Source organism: Electrophorus electricus, chromosome 20 (assembly GCF_013358815.1).
Source record: "Electrophorus electricus isolate fEleEle1 chromosome 20, fEleEle1.pri, whole genome shotgun sequence".
Classification (NCBI taxonomy): domain Eukaryota; kingdom Metazoa; phylum Chordata; class Actinopteri; order Gymnotiformes; family Gymnotidae; genus Electrophorus; species Electrophorus electricus.
Window position 1 is genome coordinate 467,501 of NC_049554.1, and position 17,886 is coordinate 485,386.

General features: G+C 45.9%; 2 protein-coding genes across 3 annotated transcripts in view; one reads left to right on the forward strand and one right to left on the reverse strand.

The window, feature by feature from the left end:
- The window catches only part of tmcc2 (transmembrane and coiled-coil domain family 2), an 8,190-nt gene extending 502 nt beyond the window's left edge, over window positions 1-7,688 (forward strand). Inside the window, exons 1-5 of the mRNA XM_027025427.2 lie at window positions 1-2,457; window positions 4,214-4,603; window positions 5,251-5,876; window positions 6,130-6,265; window positions 6,365-7,688. The exon at window positions 1-2,457 is cut by the window's left edge and continues 502 nt beyond it. Coding sequence (XP_026881228.2) covers window positions 2,455-2,457; window positions 4,214-4,603; window positions 5,251-5,876; window positions 6,130-6,265; window positions 6,365-6,664 — 1,455 coding nt within the window. The 5' untranslated portion in view covers window positions 1-2,454 and the 3' untranslated portion in view covers window positions 6,665-7,688. The remainder of the gene's footprint in view (window positions 2,458-4,213; window positions 4,604-5,250; window positions 5,877-6,129; window positions 6,266-6,364) is intronic.
- Window positions 7,689-9,166: 1,478 nt separating this feature from the next.
- usp49 (ubiquitin specific peptidase 49) lies at window positions 9,167-17,638 on the reverse strand. Of its 2 annotated transcripts, XM_027025430.2 has the most exons (8): window positions 17,223-17,638; window positions 16,254-16,363; window positions 14,635-16,136; window positions 11,583-11,787; window positions 10,714-10,822; window positions 10,399-10,604; window positions 10,027-10,145; window positions 9,167-9,665 (listed from the first exon to the last, which is right to left on the reverse strand). In XM_027025430.2, exons 3-7 carry the CDS (start codon window positions 16,069-16,071, stop codon window positions 10,042-10,044), a joined length of 2,061 nt encoding a protein of 686 aa, XP_026881231.1. In that variant the 5' UTR covers window positions 16,072-16,136; window positions 16,254-16,363; window positions 17,223-17,638; the 3' UTR covers window positions 9,167-9,665; window positions 10,027-10,041. The 2 variants fall into 2 exon arrangements, with proteins under 2 accessions (XP_026881231.1, XP_026881230.1); XM_027025429.2 differs by having other exon boundaries at window positions 9,167-10,145.
- Between the last annotated feature and the right edge of the window lie 248 nt (window positions 17,639-17,886).

Here is a 17,886-nt window from a genome sequence, read left to right on the forward strand (position 1 = left end):
CATACTATAGCAATCTAAACGTGCTCAGAATCCTCACGAAATGATGTGTCTGTAAATACCAACATCACAGATCGGTCACGCACAAGGCCTCTGTGTCATACGTGTCTTATCTCTGTGAACGTCTTTAGTACAAGTCTGACCTCTGTGATATTTTTTTTTATTGTTAAACCCCATCAAGCACTGTAACTTCCTATTATACTTTGTGTAAATAATCATTGTGCTGGAATGATATCATATGTATGCGTTTAAAGTACCTACATCACTCTAGATAAGAGGGCACAAAACTCTGTTTTGTAGTGTATGTCAGTGTCCACTAGTGATAGTTTAAACTATCTTTGTAAAAGTGATCTACCACTTTGAGAATGATTATGACATCTGAGAGGTGAAAAGTACAGTACATACTGACTGTACCATGAGGTAGACAAAAGTTCATTCAGAAAAACACACTGTCATTCTAAGATATTCAAATATCTTGCTTTGTTGCACAAAACCAATAACTAGATAGCCTCACATGTCAAATTTAATGCATTAAAAAGGCTGTTTACAGTAAATTTGCCCCATACATTTTAGAAAGTCTCAGCTAACACTGTCAGTAAGCTAACACCTCATACATATTCCTTTTGTAGCACAAAACTATCAACCATAAATAACATTCCCATTAAATTATTTATTAACAAAATCATATTTTTGCTGCTAATAGAAGGAAAAAGGCTTTGGGCAGTATAAGAGTTAAGTATAGAGTCAAGCTATAATAGTAATAATATTAATAAACTAACTAGTAAACCTGAAAGCTTTATGTAATATATATTTCTCTAAACACATGCAATGGTGTTTCTCTGTGTGGGCCTATTGTAACTACTCATTACTAATTAATGAACATAAAATACGGGCATCTGTTCCACACTGAGTTGTGTATTTTTTTTTTATTAGCTACTTTTTTGTTGTTTTTCTTACACCATACAAACTACTAATCTAAACCCAGATGATTATTTCATTCATGATAAGCCTCTATACTTTTTCAAGGTTGTGACGTGGTTATTACAGTCTAACACCAGGGGGCGCCAGTGGGTTGCAGCTGTAAATGCTTTGTTGACGTTATCCTGCATTACTCCTAATATTGCACTTGCAGATTTGTGTAGTGTGCATCTTGGAACTGAAGGCATGAATTAAAGTGTATTTGCTTTGTTTATTTATTGTTATATAAATGTCATGTTGTATTGGCACAAAATTAGAAAAAACTACATGCCTTTGAGTTCTTTGAATTGCATGTATTGAGTGATATGCGTTGATGTAAAAACAGTTTATACTGCTTTATTTACACCTTGTGCATTTTGTTTTCTTAAAAGCACTATTTCAGACTAATATATTGTAGCTAAAGAAAACTTTAGATGAGTGATAAATGTATTGCATAAATGGATTGAATATGTTGGCGGGTCTTTTGTAATTTGTTGTATGTTTCTTTTCAAGATCTGAATGTGCATGTGTGTATGCCTGTGCACATGACTCACAGGGCACATATATTCAAAATAGTTATTCTCTTTTAGGGATCACTTATAAGGATGGTCAGGGGTAGGGTTGTGTGTGCCGTGGTTAAAGTCAGATTTAGGATTAGGTGTATTTAGTTACAGTGATTGGTATTTACACCTGTGTGTGTGTGCGTTTACATGTATGTGAGCTGAGAGAATCAGATGGCTGGAACCACTGAGACCTGGTTGAGGAGAATATGTTGCTATGGCGATGACGCCAACATTTCCCATCACACTGTTGTTTACATCACTGGATTGGTGCGATGACCCCTGAACCCCTCCCCCCTCAGACAAGCTCTCCCTCTGCTGTTAGCATTACCGTTAGCAGCTCTTGGCAGCCCCACATTTTGCAGTGCTGAGACCGTTGTAGCTGTTAGCTTTGTGAGGAACTGCTTAACCAAGAGTGTGTGTGTGTGTGCCTGGTTATACTTGAAAGCTGGCATGTCTGTGCACGTTGAGTGCTTTCAAAAAGATCTGAGACACAGTATGACAGTGTCCATTTAATCCCTCCTCTCCCCTTCTGTCTGCTCCTCCCTCTATTCAGAGCCATCTACACGCCTGCGCCAATCTCTTCCCCTCCCTCCCTCCCTCGCTCTCTCCCTCGTTCTGTCATATGTGTTGGAGCAGCCGTGGTGTCTGTGACGGATTGCCTACATCGCTGCGCTACCTGGAAGAGCAAACAGAGGGAGAAGACGTGATAAGAGCAAGAGGAGAGGAGCGAGGGATGGCTAGGAGGAGGTGCAGCCTCTGCACTATCAGCCCCAAGCAGAGAGCCGTGACGCAAAGAGAGCACTGGTTGCCTTACGAGGATTTGGAAGGATTTTGAGAGGGGAGGAGAGGGGGATAGAGGAGCGAGAGCGAAAGAGGGAGAGTGGGATGGGCCTTACAAACATAGCTGCACGGTGCTAACAATCGTGGACTAAATAGCATGGTAATGTTATCTAACCTAATCTGCACATCACACTCATGTTCTCTCTCCCCTGGATCAAAATAATCATCGTTCACTTTTCTTACCCATGATGCTCTGTATGTGTCATGCACATTTGTGAAGGCACCGTCACATCGATGCACCTTCGCAGTGTTTGCGCTTGTCCCTAGCGCAAGGCTGTCATTCAAACATATGTTCATCCCTTCATCCATCCATCCATCCCTCCATCTCTCAATCCATCCATTCATTCACTGCCTTGCTCTAGCATAAGCCCTTTCACACTTATTGCTGGATTGTAGCTGCAGCCATTGTTGCTTGTTTTGTGTGTGTGTGTGTGTGTGTGTCTTTGTGTGTCAGACACAGACACACAGAAAGAGCAATGAGGATTCTGGCCTGAACAGCATTCATTTAAGTGGCATGTGGCTGCAGATGATGTGTATGTTTGTGTTCAGTGCCCATAGTCTTTGTGCCGTGGAAACAGACTGATGGCTCAGGGAACTGGGCTCTGTGATTCAGCACTGCCAGCGTAACCCAGTTTCTAAACCTGTCAGGCACTTGCCTGTGGAGGAATACCAGAGCAGAGCAGAGCTCTGTAGATCTCCCTGTCCTTTTGTCTCCTCTCTCTCTCTCTCTCTCTCTCTCTCTCTCTCTCTCTCTCTTCATGTTAGCACACTGCTGCTGATAAATCAGAGAGACACACGCAGAGACAGTCCTGGGCTGGCCTCATCTTTACTTTGGACATGTGTGCATGCTTAAAGTGTAGAAAGTTATGTTTCTCTGTGCATGTGTAACTCTGTGGGTTGTCAGTCATGTGATGGGTGGTGAAGGGTGTGTTTCTGTGTCTACTGGTTGATAATGTGTGTGCTATTTGCTGTGCCTTTACTATGGCTGAGGAGACAGTCCTCTGAGCTAGGCAGAGGAAATGTGATTCCTGTAGTGTTTTACATGCTTTATGTAACTTTGTTTACATTGTGTTTGTTTATATTATTTGTATTTGTTTACATTTTATTAGAAAGTAGATTTGTGGTTCTTTTTAGTGATTAGTCCTGAATTAGATGTATTTTTGTATTACATGCTCCTGTGTCCCATAGTGCTCCATAAATCAGAATCAGAATCAGAATAATAATCAGTCAGGCTGTATTGTTCTTGGTTACAGTAGCTCACACTGCACAGTTGCTTATACACAGTACACCAAGAGAAATTTCCACCTCACTCACTCACACACACACACACACACACACACACACACACACACACACACACACACACACACACACACACACACACACACACACACACACACACACACACACTTGTAAACCTATGCTATTTGATATTCGCACTAACTGATATTACACTGCTGATTTTGTGAATGTTTAGTAGTCTTTAGTCTTTTTGATAGTCTTCAGTGATAATAGTGCACACACTAGACTTTAATAGTGAGCTTCAATTATTTATTGAACTATTGATTTATTCTTGGAGATAATGATTAATGATAGTAACAGCTCTAATGTTGTTTTGCTTGTGTTCATTGTATGTGAATGACTGTTCAGTCTAATCCTGTAGATCTGGGACTTCTGAAATGGTTAGTTAAAGGCTGATTTTTGTATAATGTAGAAGAGGTGGTGTGCATCTGTGTTTCTACAACTAGGCAATACTCACTCTTCTCTGTTTAATTTTGGGTAAAATTAAGAAATGCTGTTTGTATTTTTGTGTATCTCTGATTGTATGCCTGTGTTTGTGTGTGTGTGTGTCTTAGCTGGATAAGAGTGAGGTGTCAACGCTGGGCCTGCCTCCATCTACAGCCCATGGAGGCTCAGATGGAAACATTAGTGTTGAGGGGGCGGGGTCAGGGGCGGGGTCAGGGTCAGGGTCAGGGGAGGTGCAGGGGGAGGTGCAGCGGACACGCGCCGCCCTGGAGCATCTTCAGCAGAAGATACTGAAGCTCACTGAGCAGATCCGCGTGGAGCAGGAGGCTCGTGACAACAATGTAGCAGAATACCTGAAACTGGCCCACAATGCTGACAGGCAGCAGGCCTCACGCATCAAACAGGTGTTTGAGAAGAAGAACCAGAAGTCAGCACAGACCATTGCTCACCTGCATAAGAAGCTGGAACACTACCACAGGAAGCTCAAGGAGATTGAGCAAGTGAGTCTCTGTGCATGTGCGCATGTGTTTTATGATTACAATCTACTATTCAGGATAACTAGATAAATAGAGTGGTAAGCTATCCGGTCAAGTTAAACCACTTTTCACAAATGCTAAACATTTTAATTTAGTAATACTGAAAGCGCACACCTCCTTTTGGTTGCTCAGAATACTGTTAGAATTAGGATTGGGTTTACGACTTGGGTTACAATCTTAATACATATAGGTAGTTATATACATAAATACACATTGTAAACTGAATGAATTAAACATTACGGCAAACAGATACTCAGTACTGCAAACAACTTTTAGCATGTGTCATATATTCTATGTTACTGTTTACTGTTTTGAATATATGCAAAACTTGACTGTGTAATAACAAAAAGGTTTTGAAAAGATTTACAAAAAGGTTTGATGTTTATGTTTGGACCAGGCACAGATTATCTCAGATGTTTTTATGAATAGTTACACTGAAAGAGAAAGCCTGTTTCTTGTACTTTCTCATATTCTGTACTACTGGAGTTGTCCTCCATTACAAAACCCCATCTTTTTCTCCCACTTTTCCACTTTCCCTCCCTGCTCTCTCTCTGTCTCCCCCCTGTCCTCTCTTCCCTCTCTCTTTTCTTCCGTCTGTGCACGTCTGATAGAACGGCCTTGCGCGTCAGCCCAAAGATGTCCTGCGAGACATGCAGCAGGGCCTGAAGGACGTGGGCGCCAACGTGCGTGCCGGCATCAGCGGTTTTGGCGGGGGCGTGGTCGGGGGCGTGGTCGAGGGCGTAAAGGGCGGTGTCTCGGCCCTCACACACACGGCAGCAGTCGTTTCAAAGCCAAGGGAGTTCGCCAGCCTCATACGCAACAAGTTTGGCAGTGCCGACAACATCGCCCACCTGAAGGACACTCTGGAGGAGGGGCATGCGGAGGACACGCCCAGGGCGCTCAGTGGAAGCGCCACCCTCGTCTCCAGCCCCAAATACGGCAGCGAAGATGAGTGCTCCAGCGCCACCTCTGGCTCCGCCGCCGGCAGCAACTCCGGAGGGGGAGGGGCTGGAGGCGTGGCCATGCCAGGGGTGGGTGTGGTCATGGGAAGCCCACGATTGGATGGGCACCACCACCATCACCACCACTCGTCTCCATCATGGGATGCACTGCTAGAGGGCCTGCAGGAAATCAAGGCAAGTCAAACACACGTGGAGGATGCCATGGAGGACTTGAGGAACCAGCTGCAGAGCGACTACTCCTACATGACCCAGTGCTTGCAGGAGGAGCGCTACAGGTGGGAACCTAAGGGGCGTGGGCAGCTATGGAAGCAGCAGTGCTGTAGCCTGTGACTACTTACAAATGGAAAGAAAGTTAAAGTGTGTATCCCAGACCGATTGAATGCGGGCACAGATGTGTGTCTGAGGTGGAGGTGTGTAACTGAGCACCAGCTGATAACTGACATTCCTGGCTGAGCTGTGAGTACACTGGCACTCAGTAAGCTGCACTTGTGCTAGGTGTTTCTAATCGCAGTCTGTGTGCTTGGTCAGGTACGAGCGTCTAGAGGAACAGCTTAATGACCTGAGTGAGCTGCACCAAAATGAGCTCAGCAACCTAAAGCAGGAGCTGGCCAGCATGGAGGAGAAGGTGGCCTACCAGTCCTACGAGAGAGCCAGGGACATACAGGTGAATGGATTAACTTGGGACACACAGACATGATGTGTGTGTGATGCATTTATGATGATGCACGTACATGTGTGTGTGTGTGTGTGTGTGTGCGTGCAGGAGGCAGTGGAGTCATGTCTGACGCGGATCAGCAAGCTGGAGCTGCAGCAGCAGCAGCAGCAGGTCGTCCAGCTGGAGGGCGTGGAGAATGCCAATGCCCGCGCCCTGCTCGGCAAGCTCATCAACGTCATCCTCGCACTCATGGCAGTGCTGCTTGTCTTCGTCTCCACCATGGCCAGCTTCATCACACCGCTAATGAAGAGTCGCGCCCGCATCGCTACCACGGTTGCCCTCGCGCTCTTCTTAATCACCTTCTGGAAGCACTGGGATTGGCTGGAGCTCTGGTTGCTGCCTGGCTGAGTCATGCGACCATGGCAGTCTGCCCTTCGTACCAGAATCACGGCACAATTATGTATACTGCTACTGAAACCACAGAAACTGAATCCCGCTGGGACACATCCCATTACACTATTTCCCCTGAAAACCTTAAAGAAAGGCTGAAAGGATGATGGACAAACAAAAACGACATCAGCATACTTTTTTTTCCAACCTTAGAAGAGGCTGAAATACGTTTGTTGTGGGATTAGGAATCACGGCCTGATCACGGCCATCAGGGTGCCAAGAAGCAGCTCCTTGCCGAGCCTGGCTGAGCATGCAGGACCTACACACACAGCCCTGCTGCCCAGGTTGGTGGCTTTCGTGTGATAGACACCTGCCTTCAAAGTCACCCACGGTCACTACAGAACACACTTTGAATCGAAAACATCCGAGGATTTCAATTTTTTTCAAACCATTTTTGCTTTTACTTCACGATTATGTGTTACTTCATGATTGTATGGTTTCAGGAGGATTGCACGTTAAGTGAACGTGTGAGTGGTCTTCTTGCATGCGTTCTCAGTATGATCAGTGGAAGTGATCAATAAACGGCCACTGACCATTCTGTCATCGACCTCACGTTTCATTGCTCCCACTGGCACTACTAACGTTAAAGTAAATGTCATTAGTACTGAGGGGATTTATTTTCTAGTAAATGGGTAGTGGGTGAAGGCGTCTTTGTACGATAACGCCTTTGACGTTTATAATCACTGGTTATTTTTTCATTGGAGTACACCGCCAACAAATAGTATAACTATGTGTACATCTAAATTATACTCCGGCACAGTAGAGCATGAACAAGAACATTTTTAAATAGCACCCCAGTCAATACTACAAAGTTGCACAACACTCAAATCCATCGTTTCTCTTTTGTAAGCACTGGCTGTAAAGTGTCATGAATGCCATCATCTATGTGAACCACAGGCATATTTGGGCATAACGTTCATATTTCTACCCAGTTTGCTAATCCCCACTATTCCGTTGTAATCTTAATAAAGAAATTAACAAACGTGTGATAGTGGTTGTTTTTTTTAAAGTGGTGACGGTCCATGTTTTTAATTAATCTTCCCACGAGCCTCAAAATGGCTTTTTATTGCTATGGGTATCCTCAATACTAATCATAACTAAATCTTTCCAAGCAACACATAACAGTCCAGTTGTTCATACAGACCTCATGTATGTCTGGCACGAAATCCGTCGCAATCACAAGTACACCCGTATGAGGCTGCATCCTCTCGCGACTGGGACTGCAGTCATTCGCCAGGCATGCGCTCTTCTCTAAACTGCAAGTACCATATGCTTTGCACGAACAGCTGCGGAGCACGAGCCCGATCACGAGTGCCGTAGCTCTATTCCGCGCGCGTTCTCTAATCCGCGGTCGGATTGCATCACGCTCCCTCGCGAGGATCGGCGAGACTCTTCGGTACCTGCGCGAAGACACCTGGATATGTGAGCGTCCATGGACGTCATCGCTATCGCTGGACTAGTTTGAGATATTATAACGTTAATGTGTCGGTCAACAGAGGCCAGCGACGTACGTGTGCACTACACCTGATCCCTCACAACACCCAGCTAAAAATAAGACGAACCGGTGTCATTTGCATTTGCGGTGGCGGTGCTAGTTTGCGTCAGTGTGCCGTCACACACCGTCACTGAACGTAAACCCCCCTCCCCCGCAACACAAATGAAGAAAAACATCTAGTTCTCTCGCCGTGAGCGGTCCCACAGCGCTATTTTAACGTGTTTACTACTTACTTTGGCCTCGTGTCAAGTGTTAATTTGACCGGCCCTTAAACTGGGTTACCGCATTTTCTTGTTGCGTCGTGACGACCTCTGCTGGCTCGTCTGTTGAGATTTTTAATAAATGGAAATGTTATTCTGCAGGCCGATCCTCTACTGTGCACCAGCCAAAATGAAGCGCACCTTGTGATCCTCGTCGTTTAATTTTCGAGTCAAAATCAGGTTTAGTGTTTGCCTAAAAGTTAAGGCGAACACAAACCCTCCCTCGTGCACCATATGGTCACGGCCGCTCGCGGTCCGGTTTTTAGTACTGGCTCACGAGGCTTTACGTCCCCGCCGAAACGTAGCGTGCACGAGTTCCCTTCTCTGCATTCACCTCGAGAGAAGATATCGCTACGTTGTGGTTTAAACCGGCACAGGTTCAGATACTTAATCTGATCACGTTTGGGACTGTATACTAGCTGTTAAAAGACTAACTCCCAGAAATCGTGTGGTACGTCTTTAATCCCTAGCAGGCCAAACGCACGTGATCAATAAAGTTGATTACAGGTGCTCTTACAATACAGAACAAAAGGTACTGGAGGTCAGAGAATTTTAGGACCCCTATAGTCACCCCCCCCCAGCAACCCTTCTTGTGCATACCCGCACGCGCGTGCACACAGATTGTTCTGGTCAGTAAATACTAATGTAAATGACCCCCCCCCCCCACCCTTTATGATTCTCAGGACAGTAACACAGGTCTCACTGTTTCCCTGGCAAAGAAACTTTACTATCCACATTAGAAACAACAGTAGAAAAACAAAACAACCGTATGACAAAGCTGAGGACCTCCTGATTGGAGTGTGTCATTTCCTGTCCTGTGGTAAAGGTCGACAGAGGCATCTTCCAGTCTGCCTTCTCCGATCTGGACCCAGCAGTCTGTCTTCCATAAAATCCTTCAGTTTTCCAGCAAAAAAAGTGACCAGCCTCACAGAGCACTGGCCTTAGCCTGCAGTCGTCACCACTCCCCATCAAACAGCACCAAGTCCATAACCTTGGCAACCAGCTCCAGCAGACCCCACTCTCCGGCAGCGAATGGCAGTGCTGCAGGTCAGGGCCAGTGTGCAGAGGCCGGTCTCAAATGCCCTGGTGAATTGAGTGTGCCAGCAGAGAACCCCTCTCTCCTCCAAGTCCTTCAGCTCACTCGCAGCTGAGGTGAGTCCTGAGAGCAGGTTTATAGCAGAGTCTTCATGTGGATCTGAACCAGCTGAATTCAGTGTGTAGAAAAAAAAAAAGGGAAAAAAAAGAGAAAAAAAAAAAATCTCTGAGATAAGGTCTGAGGAGACCAAGTGTGGCTATGGAGCTGAGTGACAGGCCTGGCCTAAAAGACTCAGGCCCTGATTAAGAATACCTCAGTAGAGAAATATACCTGACCTAAGCACAGCTGTGTTGGGTTATCACACCTGTTCATCCTGTTAGGTAGTCAGGCTGTTCCTAAACACTCATGTGTTGAGTAGCTAGGCCTGAGCTAAACTCAAGTGTTGGGTAGCTGGGCATGTTCTAAACACACACATTGAGTCGTAAGGTCCAGCCTAAACACACATGTTGAGTAGCCAAGCTAAACATACATGTGTTTGGTAGTTTTAAGATGATCGCTGTGTGTAGAACAGGATGTAGGCCTGAGTACTGCAAACCTCCTCCACACTACACACGTTCATCTCAGAGTCATTACAGTGGACCCAGAAACCTATGCACACACACAAAGAAAAAGCCATTAAGTGTTGAGAACAGAACATTAGTGGTAAACAAATCTTACAGTATGGTTTGCTCAGTAAACAGCAGAAATAATGCCCATATTTTCTGACCAAAGCCTATTAAGGCACACAAAAAAAGAAGCTTTGCATCATCCAGTACAGCTTGGCGTAGTTAATTACACAGAGTAATACACACAGACAGACAGACATACACGAGAAGGGCACACGCGCGCACACTATACTCACCCCCCTCTGTGTTATAGCAGTAGGCAGTGTAGTGTCCAGAGCCAAAGCCCTTCCCATGATGCATCACTACAGCAGACAGGTCGTAGGTGTAGGCCTGTCGGTGTAGAGAGGAGCGCGAGTCCGAACAGCAGTATGGCTCCATGTTCAGAACCTGATCGAACGCCACGTGGACACCTATCTTCTCCCTGTGGTTTCGGCCCGACCAGCTATACATACACACATGCACACATACAGAGACAGATTAAATTATAATGTCTTTCATCTTTATTGTACTGTAGTTAATTGAGTGAGCAGGGATAAGGGTGCAGAACATACCGGAAGCGTTTAAGGTGAAGCCGCAGCACCTGAGGTAAACGGTAGATCAGCAGCTGTTTGCATGCCTCGGACAGCGCCAACGGCTTGTGCGAAGACTTGCGCCTCTTTCCTGATTCACACGCATGCACCACAAACGCACACGCCCCCAGCAGCACATCAAACAAATTACAGTCAATAAAAGAACAAGATCACAGAAATAGCACTGGCAGTTAACCTGATGAGCTCAGACATGCAGCCTTTTGCCACCATGCCAAAACCACATGTTAACATGTGATAACTGATTTATTAAGAGTCAAAGCCAGTCAGCAGTGCAACCGTGCATACTAGGAATGCACCAATATGGAAATTCTGCACCGATGTCTTATATTTTCCAAGCACGTATATACCAAATGTCTATACACGCAAATTTATAAAAATGTAGAGACAACCAGACTAATATTACAGAGAACTGCATCATTTTAGTTTTCCAATTGTGTGCAAAAAACAAAAACAAAAAAAGGGGCATCTCCTGAGTCACATTTGTCTGGCTGACACTCCACACATCTGTTAGGGTGGTGTGCCTTCAAATGTGTAATTAAGTTTGTGGCGTTGATATTTCTTGTTTTGCCTTCTCCTCGCAAGAATAACTTTGGCTTGGCCCTGTTGAGCAAGTGGGCGAGCTAGCCTGTGGGTAATCACGGACCTCACCATCCGCGGTTGTCCTCGGATAGAGGCTTTCCAAACGCCTCGGAAATAAATGGATTGATTTCTAATTGACACCCTCCATTATTACAGAAAGAAATAATAAAAGGCTACACCTTCCACGATAAGCAGAATTTACTCGTCTTGTGCCTTTTGGTAATATGGGTGGAGATGGTGCGTGTGCTCACTGTTGCAGAAGTTGCATGCGTAGATACAGCCCTCGAGAGCCTCGGTCTCTGTGAACTTGGCGAGCATCTCGGTGAGCGTGCAGCTCCGTTGACAGGCAGCTGCGCTGGGCTTCTCCAGGCTGTGGTAGCGCTCTGGGAACTCCAGAGACAAATCCCAAAATGGCTCCACTGTGTTCGACTTGTGCTTACAGGACAGACACGTCACCTACAGAGAAAACATGAGATGCACATCAACGGCAATACGGTAGACCTACACCATCTACAGCGTACATGTGAGAGACAATAGGCAGAGAACACATGACACGTCAGAAATGTCTCCTACAAAGAACGTGAGACACCCATGACCTACAGAGAACAGGTGAGACACACGTCAACTACAGAACATTTTGAGCACATCAATTAGATACTGGATACATCATCAAGAAATATTTTCAACATTTGCCACATTTCAACAGTCTGCCACATTATTAGCATTTACAGATAGAGATGGCACAATATCAGGTTTTTCTGTACCGATATCTTGCATTTGAATTTTGCCTGATAAAATATTGGCAATGTATTGATTTTCATTAAAAACCATTGTGGAGCTGTGGTTCCGTTTGGGGGAATGTGTGTCTGGGATGCATTATATATATACCATTTTTACAGATGATATGCATGAATGTGACAAATTATTAAAAAAACAAAACAAAAAGGAATCCGTTTATAAGACTAAAGCATTTAATTTTTCCTTCTATTGGCACATAGTCAGTGTCTCTCAGTGAGACATTTATTGCCCCTTGGTCATCATCTTGGTTCTCAACTGCACGGTACTCGTCTACATTTGTCATTACTGAATGCAACTGTACTTCTTTTCCTTAATATTGACCTTATAATTATTCTTGTGAAGTTCGCCAGTAAATTGCTGTTCTGTGTTACACACCAAACACACAGCAGCCACTACCCGTGCAGAGACCAATACCACGAGTCTCTTCACTCGACTTCTGCTCAAAACCAATAGAAATTTAATCTGATAACGATTACAGGACGGTTATTCATTCCAGCCAACAATTACATATATGGATTTATTCTCCAGCGTCTTCAAAATTTCCAGTCCCCCTTAAATCTCAGCAAGCTAACAGCAAACATCAGCTTTTCCGATTTTTGTGCGGCTTGAACATATATAACCATAGAGTGATCATCTTCATGAACACAGAGAAGTGTTTACTTGTTCAGTTACTCCTGCTCTCTCTGTTACAGAGAGTTTTCTCCTTTGCCCGACCCCAAACTTTTCACGTCACGGCCAAATGGAAACGAGTTTTTAAAAGAGCGGATGAATAAACAAACCCGCGTTGGTCGCGTCTCCATGGTAACGAGCAGTGCTAACAGTACTGTGTGATTGAACTCCTCATGAGGAGACAGTTAACCTGCTCCCCACCCTGGGCATCCAACCACAGAAAACCAGCACACGTGTGAGTGCAAGTATTATTGCTTTTCAACATAATGGGCTTAATCGTTAAATCAAAAACGCTAACCTACAGTTTAACTTTTACAGTTTAAATCCTGAGCGTTGTATAAAACCTCTCAAACGAGCCTGGCTGTTATCATGATAACATGCTAAGCAGTGTCGTGCTCAGACTGAATTTGTAACGGTACCTGATCGGTTGTAACGTCCTCAACATAAAAGCAGATCCAGCACACGTTAAGACAGTCGGTACAATAGGAGACATTTTCATCTCAGTCTTCTTCAGTTTGCACTGGCTTCCTGCACAGACTACAAAGCCTGGCGTTTGCGGTTCAGAGCTCTTAATGGCCCTGCCTCATATCTGGCTAAACTCCAGAACCATTAGAGTCCAGCCGGACCTCTGCTCAGCTGAGGTGGGCCTATTTATTGGTAGTTTCTAGGATCACTTGCAACATAGGTGGTAGATGTTTTCCTCATGTGGCTCCTAAACTCTGGACAAGTACTCCAGATGATATTGGGTATGCAAGCTGCACAGGTTATTTTAAAACCATATTAAAGATTAGCATGGCCCCAAGACCATTTACTGAGTTCATTTTACTTTGCATTTCATGATTTGTAGTTACAGAAATGTACTTTGAGATTTTGGACTTGAAGTGCCATAATTTTTTTTCTTTATTTTTATTCATTATAACAGACAGCTAAGGGAAACTGTTGTATCATTTCAATAAATGTATAAAAAGAGAATGATGCAATAATAAAAAAACCTACATCCATTACAATCTAAATATTTTAGGATGATACATGGGAGAATTCCTTTGAAAAACTGTTCTCGTAGTTTTATTCAACATTCGATCATTTGAGCAACACAGTAAATTCTGGTTACCAATTCTGGTTGCTTTGCATAAGGTTTTGCTGTATCCATGCATGATGGGGCAAAGCCTGTGTTTACAGTGGTCTGGTAGTAACACATTACCTCTGATAATTACCTCTGGAAAATAAATCTGTTCTCTGGAGAGGGGGAAAAAAAATGTAAATGTGTATCGTTTAAGTTCCAAATATCTTTGTCCAAAAACGTTTACTAACTGCACCACCCCTAAAATCATGTTATGAATATGTTTGTGTTATGTTCTATGTAGAGAAAAAAATTAATTGTCTGAAGTAATAAAATATGCTACAGATGCAACAAAAGACTTGTCTGAAAAATGTTGGAAAGTCTGGACTAGTCCTTTAAATGACTTGGCTTGTATACTAGATAAACAGAACTTCTTTGCTTGCACCTGTCTGAATAATCTGGTTTATTTGGATTTACTGTGTATTACACATCTCCTTCCCCCCCTCCCCTATCCACCCACAATCAGGAGACCCCTAGCAGTAGAATCAAAGTTTGTAAAATGCAGAACGCATGTGTTTTGGTGAAATCCAGAATACTCTCCAAGTTATCCCTCATACTTAAACATGATTCAACGTATTATTCTGGGTATTATTCTGCCCAGACAATGCCCAACTTGTTCAAAAACATGTAATCACAATTAAAAATAAGCATCTGGCACCAGTGTTTTGGAGCAGAAGTGAGCATGTGTGCGCTAAAGCAAGTTTCTGCGTCCTCACCTGGCTCAGCAGCTGTCCGTGGAAGATGGTGTTGAGCACCTTGAGCACCTGTTTGGAGAGCTTCCTCTGCGTGATGGGGATGACGATACGTTTGCGGCTGCCGTCCGACTCCAGCTCCTGCTGGACCTTGTCCAGAAGCTCGCACAGGAACTCCTGGGCGTCCTGCTGGTCATAGCCACGAAACGCTGGGATCAGGTTCCACACCGAGTGCAGCATGGCAAAGGGTGACACCAGCGTCCACCGGCCCGACCACATCACCCTGAACAGTGTGTGCAACTCATGGCACAGTGACACCTGCTGGCGGGAGGAGGAACGCGGCTCATTCGGTTGCACCAGCTCCACAGCGCTACTCTGCTGGTTTCCGGTGACTGCTAATGCACCACTCGCACGCCCCATTCGGCCCAGGGCACTGAGGGCACTGGCACTTCCCATCACACCTGCCGAGACCCCACGCAAGCCCTGCGAGTGCTTGGTCTTAGCCAGCAGCTCCTCGGTCTCGCACAGGTCCAGTGTGAGGAAGCACTCCCTGAACTTTTGCAGATGACTCAGCACCTGCAGGATCGAGTTCATATAGCAAGTGTTGCCCAGGTTCCGAAGCCCAGTGACGCCCGGTGCCAGGCGCCTGCGCCGGGGTGTCTGGGAAACGTAGTACCTACGCAGTTTGCCACGGTTTCGGAGTGGTTTGTTGGGCTTGTTGGAGAGCAGCTTGTTGGACAAGGGCTGCAGGGGCTGTTTGGGTGGTGGAGGCGGTCTCTCGGGTGGGTCGCGGAACTTGCGTGGGATTAGAGAGAGCGTGGGGCGAGGTGCCTGTGTGAGGAGGCGGGCGCTCTTCCTGGGTGGAACCTTGGCCTGCTCTCCCATGAGCCTTTTCTTCACCTCCCGTCGTTGCCTTCTCAGCTCCTCCCTCTCCTGCTCCTGCTCCTCCTCACGCCTCCTCTGCTCCTCCTCACGCTTCCTCTGCATTTCCTGCTGCCGGCTCCTCCACAGCCGAAGAGCACCACCTAGCAGCACCCTTCGGCGGTGCCGCAGGGCCACCTGCATGGCTGGCCGTGGACCTGCCCCCTCCCCCACCACGCGTACAGAACACTCCCCAGCCGACGCTGAACGCATCGAGCGTTGTCCCGGGCTGCGCACAGTGGACAGCGCCCCGCGCAGGAGCTTCAGGTCCCCCTCAACGTTATCGTTCAGTACATAGTCCTCGCAGGCAAAGCAGAAGACATCCAGTTCTCTGACCTCCATCGCCAGTGGGTGCTGGGTCTCCTGGTAGTGCCGGAGGGAGTGCTCTTCTATGTAGCGACCACAGGCCACGTGAGAGCACTTCAGACAGGCCCACACAGACTCGGTGGTGTGGCAGTCCACGCAGCGCCATTTCAGAGGGTTCAGGATAGAGTGGTCGTGGCCCACACGGAGACGGACCACGTGCTTACAGCGGTCCATCTCTCCCAACGCACATGTGGTCTCAAAGTCAAGAGCCACACCACTGCGCCATGACAACCCTGAGCCTGGGAAATGGGACAAAAAAGTACTGACACACTCAATTACAAATCATATAGCTAGAAAGCACAACAGTGGCTTGAGGTGCTGGGGAGATTACAGAGTGAATGGTTTGAAAGACTTACCGTGAAAGTAGTCTCATAAATGCTTTAATAGGCATGCGTTGAGCATCACAACCTTAGAAGGAAAATTTTCTTCATTCACATTAAGTCAACAGCATTAGCCTTGCGTGACACTGTGATGGAAAATGTAAACATGCTTCAGGTGGTGCACCATAAACAAACCCCAACAGCACAGAACGAGTTGAGGCCTTACAATTAAAAAAAACTGATATACAATTCACATAATAGCATGAAAAATAAAGAAACAATTGAATTCAAGTTCCGTAAAAGTGAGATATCTGGCTCACATCGGTCTACAAAAAGTTCAGATAGTTGCAGTGCGAACTGCTGAAGCAAGACAAAGAGGTTCAGGACTTTGTTTCAGCAGGAACCCACAGCAAGTCTGATTTAGCTGACTGCCTCACTAATCTCTCTTTTCTCCAGTCCGTTATAGCTTCTGTTAATCCAATAACCTGGCAGTCCTAATAAAACTAAACACTTGCACTCGAAGTAGCAGTAATAGCCATCTACCTTTAAGATGTTTTTTCGAGAAACACGAGCCGTCGGCGTCTCGACAGCAGGGCTGCCGCTCACCTTCGCAGCTAGCCAGCGCTTTAGGTGGTCACATTCATCTTAATCACGCACACTCGATTAGCTAAGTAAGTTAGCGCTGCACGCTAGCGCTGCAGACTACTTGTAGCTAGCTAAAAGGCTAGCTTCAAAAACTACGTGGCTTCAGAGAACCACATTATTAAAGCTGCTTCTGGTTGATTTTTTTTTCCTCCAACGTGACTTCGTGTTTACTGACAAGTTGTATTTTCCGACCAACAATGTGGTATTTCAGTCTGAGCCCCATACATGGCTGTGCTTCGCCGCTAGCGGCACCGATGGAGCAGTTTGCCGGTATTTTCCTGCTTCTAAAGACAATGCAGACGATCGATAGCTAGCTGGCTAGGCTATACGAGCTAGCCGAGCTAGCATCCCAGTACTCACCCCAGAACAAAGAACACTCAGACCAGCCCTCCCGAAACCCGCTCACAGAAACTTCGCAGGTCAGTCGCCCGCGCCGCCGTGGCCGAGGCGCCGAGCCGCGGGGTGCCGAGTAGGCAGCTGAAGGGAGAGCCGCAGCTCAACTTCACTTTAAATCTTTAAACAAAACACCAGGAGGTCAACGCCGATTAAAGTCACAGACCCGCTCAAACCACACAGCGCGGAAACAGAAACTTTAGGGCCCGGCGTGTACTCTCCCACGATAGCCAGAAGCTGAGGAAAAGTGAGCTTGAAGAAGGAATACGAGCTTTTTTCGGTCGATGCCGATATATTTTCTTCATTTGCGGTTTTGCGTGCGGCTTTTATTTACCGCCATCATCTGCACGCGCGAGCTGTCACAGATTTTGGGTCAACCGAACTCGCGCAGAGCCACGACCAGACCGCTCTGATTGGTGTGAGAGCGATCAATCGTCCGGAAAGCCTCGCTTTTCATTGGCTCCCGGTACGTCGGTTACGTTCCCGAGCTCAGAGTGGGCGGACCAAAGAAGAGTTGTGCCAGGATAGCACTCAGTAATTGATGCTCTACATCAGCTTTTACGGATCTACATAGTTAATGCTTTTTCTTGAAATTACAGATGTAATGCTTTAAATCCTAAAATCACTTTAA